Source organism: Podarcis tiliguerta (genome assembly GCF_965153285.1).
Source record: "Podarcis tiliguerta genome assembly, chromosome: 12".
NCBI classification, from domain to species: domain Eukaryota; kingdom Metazoa; phylum Chordata; class Lepidosauria; order Squamata; family Lacertidae; genus Podarcis; species Podarcis tiliguerta.
Window position 1 is genome coordinate 1,408,214 of NC_139545.1, and position 13,715 is coordinate 1,421,928.

At 42.9% G+C, this 13,715-nt stretch overlaps 1 protein-coding gene across 1 annotated transcript in view; it reads right to left on the bottom strand.

The window, feature by feature from the left end:
* CNTNAP2 (contactin associated protein 2) overlaps positions 1-13,715 on the bottom strand; it is a 965,530-nt gene that overhangs the window by 383,734 nt on the left and 568,081 nt on the right. The window contains exon 9 of the mRNA XM_083407007.1: positions 7,169-7,318. Within this exon, the coding sequence (XP_083263133.1) occupies positions 7,169-7,318 (150 nt within the window). The remainder of the gene's footprint in view (positions 1-7,168; positions 7,319-13,715) is intronic.

Here is a 13,715-nt window from a genome sequence, read left to right on the forward strand (position 1 = left end):
TTTGTTTGCAGAGTGGCCAACCAAACGTCTGTGGGAAGCCAAGCGGGATATGAGAGCAACTGCGCTTACAGCAGGGAACGGGGAAATCCTAGACTTAGGTTCCCCACTCTGCCCCCGGCAGCCATCCTGCTCCAAGGCAGTTGCAAAGCCGCAACTGACCAAGCCACGCCATAGAAGCACTACCCAAATAATGCATCTGTTGAAGTCGACATGGCCCTTAATGTCCCAGCATGTTGGCACTTCAGTGAAGATGAAAAGACCCTCAGGGTCTCGTCCAACTCTACAATTCTATGAAAGGATTCTATGCCAACAACTCTCTTCTCAGGTAAACTTGGCATTTGCCTCACCTGTCACCTAGCAGTAATCATTCCAGGAGGTTGTCTCAGTGGAAGAGATCAGAAGCAGGGCTTGCTCCGTCAGGCATCTTCTGGCCCCAAACTGTTTCCAGCTGGTCATTTTATGAGTGACTATTCCAGTAGTTCATACAAAATAACTGCAAACGTGACATGCAGGCTGGCAACATCAGCCGTGCCCTCCTGGGCCTGGAGACAGACAGGTCCTGCTTCCACTGCAGCGACCAGAGGAATGACCGCAGGGAATAGCGCAGGAATTTGTAAGAAGCCGACCATTTAGCATGCCAGCACTGCACTTTGGAACTCCCTGCCTCTTGAGGTCAAACAGGCACCGACACTGGACTCTTTCGGCACCTGCTAAAACATTCTTGTTCAGATAAACCTACGCAGATGCTTAGAAAGTTAAGGCTAATTTTAATCTGTTTTAGTATCTTAACTTTTGTATGTTTTAAGTATGGTTATAAACTTTTCTCAATTTTTATGTTTTATCTTTTTGTAAAGCAATTTGTGGTGGTTGTTTTTTACAATCAAGCAGCATATAAATTTTATGGCTAAACAAACAAACAAACAAACAAATGGCATCTGTGCTATTTCTCCCCCTCTTTCCCTCTCTCCCTTTTCCGATGTGTTCAATCTAAGCCACGTCTTATCCTTCTATCCCAAAATCAACAGACTATCCTCAGACTTGCCTCTGACATTGCCATTTTCAAAGCAGTCCATTGTACCATTTTCTAACTGTAAGCTGTAAAATATATTGCCCCCAATTCTATGGAATTAAAATTGTAACACAATAAAATACAATACACAATAAATGTGAGAAGCAATAAAAAACCCACTTTAAAATCATATAGCATCTAGCCCAGCACATTGCAATGGTGACAACATGCCAAGAAAAGATAAGTGGCCTACGAAGACACTAAGTGATTTTCAGGTGGTCTGGCGCCAGGGGGTGGGGGCAGATTGGGAACCCCTATAGCAAGCTATTCCCAATTGGATGGGACCGGTACAGGATGCAGAGATTGCCCTCTCAGCTAGGAATGGATGAATCTGTCAATTGCAGCTCACTTGATTTCACATTCCGCCATCTTAAATTCCATTCTCCAGACTTCTGCAGGAATTTGCTTTTTTTAAATGTCCAAATGAAAATTAGCATTTTGGTGCAAATTTCTCCTAATAAACACATTTAGTATTCACTTTTGCCTAATTTTCACATTTTGGAAAAGTATTTCCCCCCTAAAATAATGCATTTTTGCATGTTATTTTCACTCATACATTTTATGTCCATTTTTGTACACATTACTTGGCATTGTAAAATTTGTAGCTGTGCAAATTCCAAAGGATACCTGTGTTTCAGTCTGAGCTTTGTTTTTTAAAGTTCAAATTTGGTAGGTTGTCCTCTCGGCTGCTTCCGGTTGTCCTCAGTGAAGCCCTAGATCTGAATCGCTCTGCAAGAACTGGCTGCAGCATCTGCTTCCCTCGATGATCCCCACCTGGCTGCTTGGGCTACTTAATAAACGGCAGTAGTGAAAGTGTAGGAGACACTGCCAGAGAAGGAGCAGGCTGACAGTGAACAAGGACGATTCTCGCAATTTAGATCTTTCACTATTTTTTAATTTGAAAATCAAAACGGGAGAAGAATGAAATGCAGGCCTGGATGGAATCATTTCGCGGACTGTTCTCTCTGCATTTTATTCCCCCGAGCACTGGGCGTGGGGGGGGGGGGGAGGCATAAGCTGACAATAAGGAGGCACATAAAAGCTCTCACATCTAAATGTTCAAACATTTTCTGTTGTGCTTAATGGTCTCATTTTTCCTCCAAAACTCTTTTGTTTTATGCACATAATTGCCAAAGCAACAAAAGGCAACACAGTTCTCAAGAGGCCTTGTAGGGGAGAGGCTCGCTTCTTTAAAATGCTCAATTCCTGGAAAAAGGAAAGGGAATTAAAGGTATGTATGTATTGGGGGGTGGGGGGAGAGATGTCCAAGGTAATGGACACTTAAACCAAGATATATTGCACGTGTCCTACCAAACTACGCAGATACACAATCTGTGCAGATGCACACATCTTTTCATAACTCAAAGAACTGTATGCACATTGTCTTTTCCCCTTTTCCTTGTTTAAAGTCCCTTAAGACTATCTCTGAATCTTCTGGGAAGAAAGCATCCTGAACACAACAAAAGACAAAGACAGTGAAAGCACTCAGCATGATATACTCACAGGCATAGGAATAAAGCATTCCCTTCTGGCTCAGTTCTGCGCACCGCAACTGGAAAGGCCGTGACAATGCCTTCTGATATATAATTCCCCCATTTCCAAATATTAATTACTGGACATTTCACAGCCATCAGGTCTAGCATAGGCAAAAACTAGTTTAAAAGATTGAAAATACAATCTCAGTCCTGAAGAGAGTGAAGTCACAGAGGCACCTCAAGAGAGAATGAGCACGGCATTCCAAGGGTTTAAACAAAGGCTGGGGCTAAAGACTGCTGTGATGCCCCACTCTTGCCCTGCAATGCTCTCCTCGAATCCAGTCTGACAGCAATGCTGGCGGCATGGGAAGCAGGTCCAGGGCCTGCTGCTGCTTCATTGGCTCCTTCATTCTAACTGCCTAGTCAACAAAACACCTGGGGATTTTCTAGTCTAGGAAGCAAAAGAAAAGCACTCTGCATGATTTCAGAGGCACTCTCTTGCAGCCACCTATTTTTAAAGGTACAGCTAATGTATTACAAAATTGAAGATTGAAGACCAGTGGTGTAGCATAAGTTGCTGCTGCCTGGGGTGGGGGAAGTGTTGCACCCCCCCTGTGGACTGGGCAGCCTGGTGGTACTGGGCCATAACACGAGGAAGGTGTCTCCACAGCTCCCTCACACCCCAGAGCCCAGCGGAGGAGAGGCATGGTGATGCTGCTGCCACCTCTCCCACTGCCAGGTCAGGCCTGACCCTGGAGTGGATCTGTGGTCTGGTGGCACTAGGATGCACACCAGAGCCCAGCGGAGGAGAGGCGCGATGGGGTGGCACCGCCACCCTCCCCATCCCTCTTGGCCAGCCGAGGGGTGGGGCACACATGGACATCCTTCCCCAGCCATGAGGAGAAGGAGGTGCTGCGGCTACAAAGCTACAAAGTCCTGGCCCAGGCGCAGCTTCTCTCCCTGCGGCTCCAGCCTCAATGAGGGAGCCTTTTGTTGGGGTGCCTTGGTGTGCCGCCTGAAAAAAATGTGCCCAGGATGATGCCCCCCCCCGCCCATGCCTGCACTATGTCACTGTCTAAGACTACCTCGCTACTTCATATTCTACCCTCTTTGCTGTCTCTCCCACTATTAAAATTTAGCTATATACCGCTGGGGGTTTGCTTTCCTTGCTTGCCTGATTCCATCAAGTGCCATGCACACATCTGGCCTGCACATCTCATGACCCAGCTAGTTGAAAACAGCCTGCACTCAAGCTGTGTGCTGTGGCCGGCCAGATATTTCACAACTGCCTTAGATTTGCTCTCTCAGGCAAACAGCAAAAAAGTTTATTGAGCTTCCAGTGAACCTCCAGTCATAATTGTACTGCGGGTATCAAGATGCTCAGGCTTGTGTTATATAGAGAGACAGACAGTGATACAGACTGAAATCCAGCTGAACTTAAGCAGTGAAGCAGATTCCCTCCTATTTATCGCTTTGGATGCACATCCGGATATGGCCCTGAAGTACTGAAGAAAAAGCATCCGGGACATGGACAAGCAGAGGCTGAGAGGGGCTGCTTGAACAGAACAAAGCATCATATCTGTCTCAAACTTTGCATGTTCCACGGCTGAGTTCTAAAGCAGAAAACAGATTCCAAGGCTCAAGCCTTGGCTCGGAAAAAGCCCCACAAAAAAAGAGTTAAGTATTTTCTGTTGGTTTCAAACAGAATTCCATATGATCACTGTTAGACTCAATCAGCTCCCAAGCATTTAATGCAGGCAGAGAAACTCACAATTCACCACACACAAAAAATCTACAAGGAATATTCACAAACAGTGGTGTGAGAGCATTGCATTTTTGAAAAGGTAACTTTCCAAAAAGATGTTGCTTTATGTATGCTACATAGACACTGCAATACTGCACTCCAAACACAGAGGCTTGTTTCTGAAATCCTGCCGGGGGGAAGCTTGTAGTATTTTAGATGTGACATTTATGCAACTTTCTTGGGAATAGGTTTCAAAGAGTAAAAATCATGGCATGTGTGACCAGACTTCTAAAAATATGCACTGCAAATCCAAATGAGTTTATTCTTGATGAGTCAAATTACCTTTGGGAGACTAAATTAAAAGAAATGTAAACAATTTCCCCAGTTTTGCCCTGACTCTTCATCCAATGAGCCTTTGGAACAGTTTCAAAAGGCTATCAATGTAGCTATTAGCCTCCTATGCTCTTTTTGTTTTGGGCCTCTCCTCTGCTTCTGACTTCATATGCTTCATAGAACATTAAAGCACATTAAACAAATTATCCATAGCTTGCAGCACTTCCAACCATCCATTTTCACACATAGGTTTGTATACATCATTTAAGGTTTCAGGTTGCTCAATACAAAATTACTGGCTTTACCTGTTTTCATTCATGTGCAAGTATCTACGCCCCAATCCAAGGGAAGCCACATGATGCCTCCAGGTGAGAGTGAAGAACAACTCCCCAAACCGCAGGCCAGGCTACGGCCCGGGCTCCTTCCCATTAAGAGGGGCAGGCTATTCTCCAGTTAGGCCGGTATATTCCCTAAGTGCTTGACTTCCTACGGGAAGATTTGATTTCAACGATTTATAGCTGCCTGTCATTTGACAATATTTGTTAGAAAACATGAAACATTTCATAGCTGACAAACAATGCTATTTAATATTTGGTGGGATTTGATATATGACACGCAGTTATATTTGTATTTCACAGTACACACCTCATGAAATGCCAGGGTCTAAAGCACTGAGTTTTGAAGTAAAACATTAAAGCCTTGGGTGGCAAATTTCAAATATCTGCAAATATTAATTTCAACTCAATAGAGAACATTTTATACCCAACATGTATGCCCTGTGAAATGGGAAAGGCTATACCTTAATAAATATTCATTTCGTCAGTTTGTTTTCTTTTTGTCATGGGTTGCTCTTTCTGAGCAGATGGGCACTTCATCAATAGCAACACACTTTGCCTCCAGAAACCTCCTCTAACTTCCAGAGAGAGGGCAGAAGGGAAATGGCAGATACTCAGAACTCTTTATTGAAGTCTACAGTGCTTTGGGAAAGGCTGCCTTCAGGAAGGAGACGGGGAACCTGGATGGCCAGGCGAATGGAGAACAAAGGCTCTGCTTGTCCATGGATCCTTCTTAATAGGCCCATATTTATGTATGACAAGCGCCGGCCGTGGAGGAGCCTCTTCATTATCCTCATTGCCAGAAGAGGACATGTTTTTCAGAGCAGTGAGCCATGCCTATTGAGAGTATTTGAGCCTATCCTTAATGAAGTGTATATTAGCTTTTTGTAAGACTATTTAAACACTAATTTCCATATGTGTTTTTAATACTTCTATGGATGAGAGATAATGAAATGAAATGAAGCAAAATGTAATGAAATGAGAGTAACCTTGAAATGTGTGTTTTTTTATTATTATTTTGTGATACAGGCAGAGGCATCTTTATATCAATGTCATCTGTCAGTCTACTGGGATGGAAACATTTCCCGTCCCCCCCCCCTTTTTTATTTTAAATCCAAACAGAAATATAGGCATTTAAAACAATCAATATGAACGGTTAGGATCTGGTCACACTTCGCAGAGCATACAAGCTCTAGAGGAATAAAGGACCTAAAGCCAATCTCCCTCATCTACAGGACCTACTAGATACCTCCCTCCGTGAGGCTGTCCATGGCCTGGAGGTCCCAGCTTTCAGGGATGTTTCCTATATCATCTTTGTGGCACAGCTGTAGATCCTTCCACTCATGTTCTTATGGAGCATGCGTGCGCTCGCACACGCACACACACACACACGCGCACACACAGGATTACCCAGGAAGTTCCTGACAGGACCTGCTTAGGGGTTTTGCACTCTCCACTGGTTGCATAGATCTTTCGGCTAAGTAGGGAAAGACAAATAAATATATTTCTGGTCTATGTCACTTTTTCATCCCTTTTTCACAACCAGTTTTTTAGATCTGTTTAGATCTGCATAACAACACATATTTAAAAATGCATTTTCTCGCAAAACACACATTTCTAAACATATTTGGACACTTTTTTTGAGCAGAGAACTGTAACGGAGGAAGTGTGAAATTGGATAGATGACTAAATTCTGATCTGCACATTAGTCTGGAAGGTGCAAATAGGTCAGTTCCTATTGGAATGTGCAAATGTTGAATTCCTTGAGCCAATGCTGCAGCACTGCTCTGAGAGGGCTCCTTTGGGACTTGCCTGGGCACTTCACTGCACCAAGGCTGGGAAGCTGTTCACTTTTGAAAGGGCCTCAAAGACAGTGGATTTTCAAACAAGTTCAGTTTACATACAAAAGAGCTCAACCTTGTTCAATGTGAATTTCAAAACTGATGAATATTCAGCTCAGATGAGTCTACTCTGAAAAGGCAACTTAAGGTAGTGTGTCTCAACTGTACAAAAGGATATGCATGCATTGCTAACTCACACCTTAAGCAGGGCACTGTTTGACAGGAGTTTCCTAACAGTAAAATCAAAACCATTTTAAGAATAAAACCATTTATGGTGATGTGTTTTGCATTGTTCACAAGGAAAGACCTTGAAAGCAAAATATTCCCCTTTCAAAAACACGCTTCTTAGAACATATAGTAAAAATCTTTACCTCCAAACAGATATTTCTCTCCCGTCAAAACTTTCAGAGGGCTGTTACTTCGAACGGAAGAGGCTTCATCACCATCAATGGTGAGCACTGCAAAATTTTCCTTTGCTAAGACCCGAACCTCATGCCACTGCCCGTCGTTGAGTCCGGCCCCTGCAAGTGGGAGAAAGAGACAGCTTGCTTCAGTCTGGTTATCTTTCCATTTCCTAATCTGTCTTGAATCCCCTGGGACAGTGGGATAGGGTTAGCTGTAGAATATTGTCAGACAAGTTGTATAAGAAGTCATTTATCAGCCAACATTTGAAAACATTCAACGTGTGCAAAATTAGGTGACAGCTGAATGTCTTAAAGATATCCAAATGAATGGTGACAGCTGTCACCCAGTAAAATTTCCCACATTCTCTTGCGTATGTCTGGAGAAGTGATGTATCTGTATTGGAGAATAATGGACGCTCACCCTTTCCAGGTGGGCGGGGGTTGCAGCCCCTCGCTCTCAGCCACTGTCCCGGCAGACAGCTCTTACATGTTCGTCAGCCATTGGGGTATTCCCCAGCCGGTGCCAGAACCCTGCTTCAAATGGGCCAATCAAAGGTCCCACCAAATGGGCAGTGCCTTGCTGGCTGGCCAGGCAATGGCTGCTGCCATGCCCGGTCAAGGTTAGGGCAAAACATCACAGCTCTGGGCAGTTAAGGCACTGGGTGGAATCCTAGACTTTAAGCGTGGGGTGAAGTGGTGCATCACCCTGTGGCATATTCAGGGTACCCCATTAGAGGGTCTCAGTTGAAGTCTCTGTTCGGAAGCCAAGGGTGGGGCAGATGAGACTTAGAGCTTCCAGTGGTGGCCTTAGGACGGCCATCTCAGTAGACTGACGTCTTGGGGAGGCCATAATCTCCGGCACATTTTTAATCCAGATCATTGTCTGTTTAAGTTTGTTCTGCTACACCTCACTTGGGTCTCTTGCTGGGAAGTGGGGCACTGGGACTGGGACTACAATATATGAATGCTGGCTTTCACTAAAGTTTGGATAGTCCCTGTAACATAAACCTTATTCACTCCATTCAAAATGAACTTTGATTTAGAAACATGACTGGTTCACACATTATTTATTGAAGAATATTAAGACAAGGACATACAAAAATTTTTATTTGATCCAAGTAGTGTGATTTATTTCAGGTGGATAGTTTATTTTTAAAAAAACATCACATTCCCAAAGACAATCACAAGCAAATCATTAGATTGCTGCTAACAAAGCACAAAGCTTCTCTAGAGGTAATTGCTGTAACCAGAATGAAGAGAAAATGTGGACCAAAACTTGCTGCTCAATCCTATTTACTCAGAAGTAACTGTGCAGAGAACTGTAGCCCTAGTGCACATTGTTACAAGGCTTGCGACTGAACCCACATGCATGTCCAGTGCACATTTGAACCCAACACACACGCCTGAAAGGACTGGAACATTTTGCCTGGAGTTGGGCAGGCATCCATTTAAAATGTGCATAAACCTTGTGCTCTTATATACAATAAAGCGCTTGTCACACCAGGACGTAGAAAAAGATTGGTTTATGACACATAAAAGAAAGACAAGGAGTAAATGCATAGTGCTTTAGACTGCAAGTTACAGAGTATGCAGGCAGCAACTAATTAATTAGTACGCTCACATCCCTTAATCCTAAAGAGTCCCTAACTACCCAAAAGTCTACAGGCTGAGTGACCACAGCAAATTGTCACAGACTCACACTGAAGTGAAAGAAAAAGGAGGCTGGTATACAGTCTTCAACAAATGCTGACGATGCAGCTCTTTAGCCCAGCCTTTGACACCTGAGATGCATATTTCAGTTAAAAAAGGGGAGGAAAGGGGGCAGACCCACCTGCCACTGAACCCAATGTGTTTTGACTATTTGTGATTTTGGCATTAGGCGCGATCCCCAGAACATAAGCCCCATGTAGGTTGCAGGCTTACTGTATATCAAATGACTTGGCTTATTTGCTAAAAGTCATAAGAACTGTGCTGCTAAATTGCTCCTGACATCCATGCTCTTGTCTAGAACATGTGGCAGGCACGCTTACTTGGACTAAAGGGCTGCAGGGAGCTAATAGCAAGAAGGAAACAGAACCAATCATGAGGCGCTTCTGCAAGATTCCACCAAATCTCCACAGAAGAGTCCTTCTGTTTCAATAATCCCTGATTTTATTGTTTACAGTGCTTTTTTGTAAACTGCACTAGAAATAAAACTTTGAAATGTGGGGTATAAATATATCCAGCAAACTGATTCAGTTCCTGTGCTGCTCTCTATTTTTAGCCATGGAAAAATTTTGGACTCCTGAGGTCCTTCTCTTTGTCACATTCTGGAACTGACATTGTGAAATTCTGTTTCAGATCCTTCTTTCCTCCTTATTCATCAAAGAACCCTGAAGCAACACAATTGGAAATCTGACCATTTCAAATTTACAGAAACTCCTGATTATCTCTGTGTAAGTCCATTGATTGGTGTCATGTGTGCAGAAAGAAATTAAAATTAAAATTGGTACAGCTCAAGAAGTAGAACATGCATCAGATATAGACTTAGAAGACTCTACTTAATATTTTGTATAACTGCATTTTGCTGCCTTTATTCTTTCATGCATTATTTTAGAAAATTCTTAACTTGCTTATTTAAAGCATGCAACCACAACCCTCTTGCGAGTCACAGAAACTTCTTTTTCATGTGCAAATTAGATATGTTAATGAAGCATATTCTGTCTTGCTAGAATTTCTTTTAAATGGCATTACTTTTAAAATTGGGACTCTTGAGATTGTCACTTTGATTGAACAAGAAGGAACAGATGTTTCTGTTATAAGATACATGGAGAAAGAAATGGTTTAATGAGTACCATTTTATTTTTATTTTTTTGCAAATTCAAAAAATCTTGTAAGAAATAGCAAAAGACACCATATGCTAATTATTCTTCAAACAACATTACAGCAGTTAATTTCTCAAATGTCTTTATAGTTGATCTTGAGAGATCAAATCAGTATGGAATGATCTGTGCAACTGAAGTAAATGAGTGTTAGGCTATTTTTCACTAAATTGATTTTAGAGCCATTTATTGACTCTAAAGTACGAGCAAAAGAATACTCATTATCAGAATTATTAATCTGGAGGTAAGTCAGGAAGTCAAGCAGGTAAACCAGCAGCCTGAAAGAGTGCTCAGAGAGAGACTTTTAGGCACAGGCAACCGGCTGTAACTCCTTTTATTATTTGTCACTTAGAATATCCATATTAAAACCTCAACATGCAACTAAAACATGTTCCAGATGGAGAGTGAAATTAAGAACAAACAATTAAAACAGGATAAAAATACCCCCCCCCATTGTAAATATAAATTACCCCCCAGGTCACAAGATCCAAACAGAATGGACCGTCTGCAGCACACCCTCCAACATTTCTCAGATGAAAATTGGGACATTTCTCACTCATTTTTTTTATTTTATTTTTTTGTAGATTTACAAAAAGAAAAAAGAAAACACCCAAATAAATAAATTTTAGAAAGCTTTCAGGGTGGATCAAAAAATCATAGCAAAAATATTAAGATGAACTGAAACCATAAAACTGTAAGACCAGCAGAAACATTGAAATCAGCAAATCCGTAAAAGACATGCAGGTGCAAAGAACCTATAAGTGAAAAGCTACAGCTACAAATGGTGTTTCTCTAGTCACCACTCACCTGACTGGGATCTCCAGGGAAGGTCTGGCAGTGGGAGGGGTCCTGAGCCAAAGCGCTAAGCACCTGCGGAGCACAAGCCCCCCCCCCCCATTTTAAAGCCCCAACTCAAAAAGCACCCTCCTCATTATCAGCAATGGAGGGAGGGCACCTTAAATGAACACAGTCATGGGGACATTTCTGAGATCTTTTAAGACATCTGAAAGTTAGGGTGGGTGGTAGTATTTTGTTTTATTTTTTGTTTCATTTTAAAACTTCTTTTGAAATGACAGTTCCTTGGCACCACATTCCAACCTCATATTTCCATTCAAATTTGTTTATTAATTCTAAACTTCATTCTCAGCTCATAATTGAAAAATAAGGATGCAATCTCATAGTGGATGGCTGCTGTTTGGTGGGGAGAACAGAGGCTTAATCCTCCCTTCAGATTCTCTATAATACTCGTAGTGATTAAACACTGGAAATGCATCTTCATTAGTTTTTCTTTGAAAAATTTACAGCATTGATGCAAGTGTTTCTGTGTATGTACACACCTCTGTACAACCTCTTGGTTTAAGCCAACATTTTCTTCTGGTGATATATATAAATGAAAATTTAGGAAGGTGAACCAACAGTGAATTTTCAGGATAGCTAAGCAGGAAGATTTAACAGTATTTGCCAGATGCTTAGGCACTCCCAATGGCACTGACACTTTAAAGACAACTTTTGTCTGGAAGCATATTTTAGCAGCACTTTTTAGCAACCCTCTGGAGGGTGGGATGAACAAGACTGCATACACAATTAATGCTGTATAATTAGCAACTTGGTAGATCTGAAGAAAAGTAGCAGCAGTAAGTGTCTTCACCTCTGCTCTGATTCAGTGAATAAGACTAAAGAATTGCCTCACTGTTTATTCATATGTAATTTCTTTAGAAAGGATTCCATTTTAGCCATCAATCCACAGCAGGAGAGTTACTGGCCTGAAAGGCAAATAAAATTATACTCGTCTAGCTCATATTATCCATCAGCAAAAATGAAGCTTCTGTGGCCTGCGAAGGAGCACATGAGGTATCTAAATAGCAGGGATGGCCAAGTATTGTAGCCTTTTTGTGGGAACCACTGGCTCAATTCACACCATATGTGGGTTAAGAAAACTTACCCTTAGACATGTTTGCTTAGATATGAATAGGAGTAACTTCTCTAAAGACTCTTTATAGAAGCACAGCAAAGCAGGTTCACTTCTGTTTGCTTGTGACACACTAAAGGGAGATTCACATAAAATTGGCTTGTGCTGCCCACCTGCTGCATGCATTGGCCAGTTGGGCACTGTCATGAACTGGCAGGACACCGAGGAAAGGAAATAGGGTCTTGACAAGAAGGATAGCTATGACTGGCACACACTGGGACAAGCTGGAGATGGGGAAGGGGGTGGGGGACTTAGGAGGTACTCATGGGACATCAGGCGATGTTGCAGGGGCAGCTGACAGTTCAGGGGAGCCAGGGGAGGGGGGACATCAGCAGAACCAGAGATGCCCCCGTCTCTGTGGACACGGTGGGCTCTGAGGTGCTGGGAACAGTGGGAAGTGCACTCCAGGAGGCTGAGGCAGGCAAGGGAACACAGCCCAGATTGCTAGTGGACCCGGTGGGGATCATGGGGCTCTTGAGGTCTGGGAGGAGGTTGTGGCCACTCTCAGGACAAGTGGAGAGACACTACTCAGCTAGAGCAAACTGAGATGCATCAATCAAGATTGGAAGGGATAAAAGGAAAGCAGGGCAGCGACTCTGTGCCTGCTCAACTTTCTCTGTTGACAGACCACAGCTTGGCTGCTTTGGGAACACCACTGGCCTGTGACTTTGTGACTCAGCCCAGGTTTTCCAACCCTGGATCTTTTGTGAGGCAGGAACCTGGCCTTGCAGGTTTGACTTGGGACCTTGCTTGTTGTATTGGACTTGGACCGGTATTGGACTGTTTTGAGTTCTGACTACTTTCTCGCATTGCCCATGGGACTGTGTGCCCTACGGGGCACAGAGGGTTCAGGACAGGAACAAAGTAGTGCACCTTGGCTGGCTGCTCCCACCATTTCACCCTTCCCACAGGCTTTGTGTGTGTTTGTGCGAGAAAGGGCGAGAGAGAGAGAGAACTCACACTCTGTCCTTTCATCTCTCATTTTGCTATCCTTGGAGATTCAGCGCTGAACTTCATATACATTAAATGCCCTGTCACATACACGGTGACTAATTATGAGAGCATCGTCAGTAAATCATGAAAACAAATTATCCTTGCCTCATCCTTTACTCTGGGTAACATCATCCTGATGCTTAATAGAGGCTGTCATGAGCTGTTTATGAAGATAAATCATTGAGCCACACAAATCATGAGATGAATTGTAATAAATCAGTCAGCTGATTGTCCCAAAGGATCTCGTGACACTGTCAGTTAAACATGGGTGAGCACAACTTAGTTCTCATTCCGACACAGACACTGTTGCCACTGACAACTGGACCCACATAGGTGGCCTGGAAATTGGCAGGGGACAGCCACAGGGAACAGGAGCATTAGAAATTCTGTTCTCATGTAGAACTTTAGCACTTCATTTCGCTCTTTGTCATGTGTCCAGAGCTCGCTCTCAGAAGAAAAAAGGATAAAGTGGAAACCTGTTTCTTTTAAGCTCGAGTGCTCACATAAAAATGCTTCAACTTACAGAAAAGTTAATATAGCTATTAGCTTTGCTGTCACTCCCAAGAGACCAGCAGAGCAAGAAAATGCCTGTGTTTGATGTAACAGCATAACTTTTGATCAAATGGCCTGCTGTTGCATTGTGAAGCACTGGTTGCACACTGGAAAAGCAAGATGCTAAATTAGAGAACAG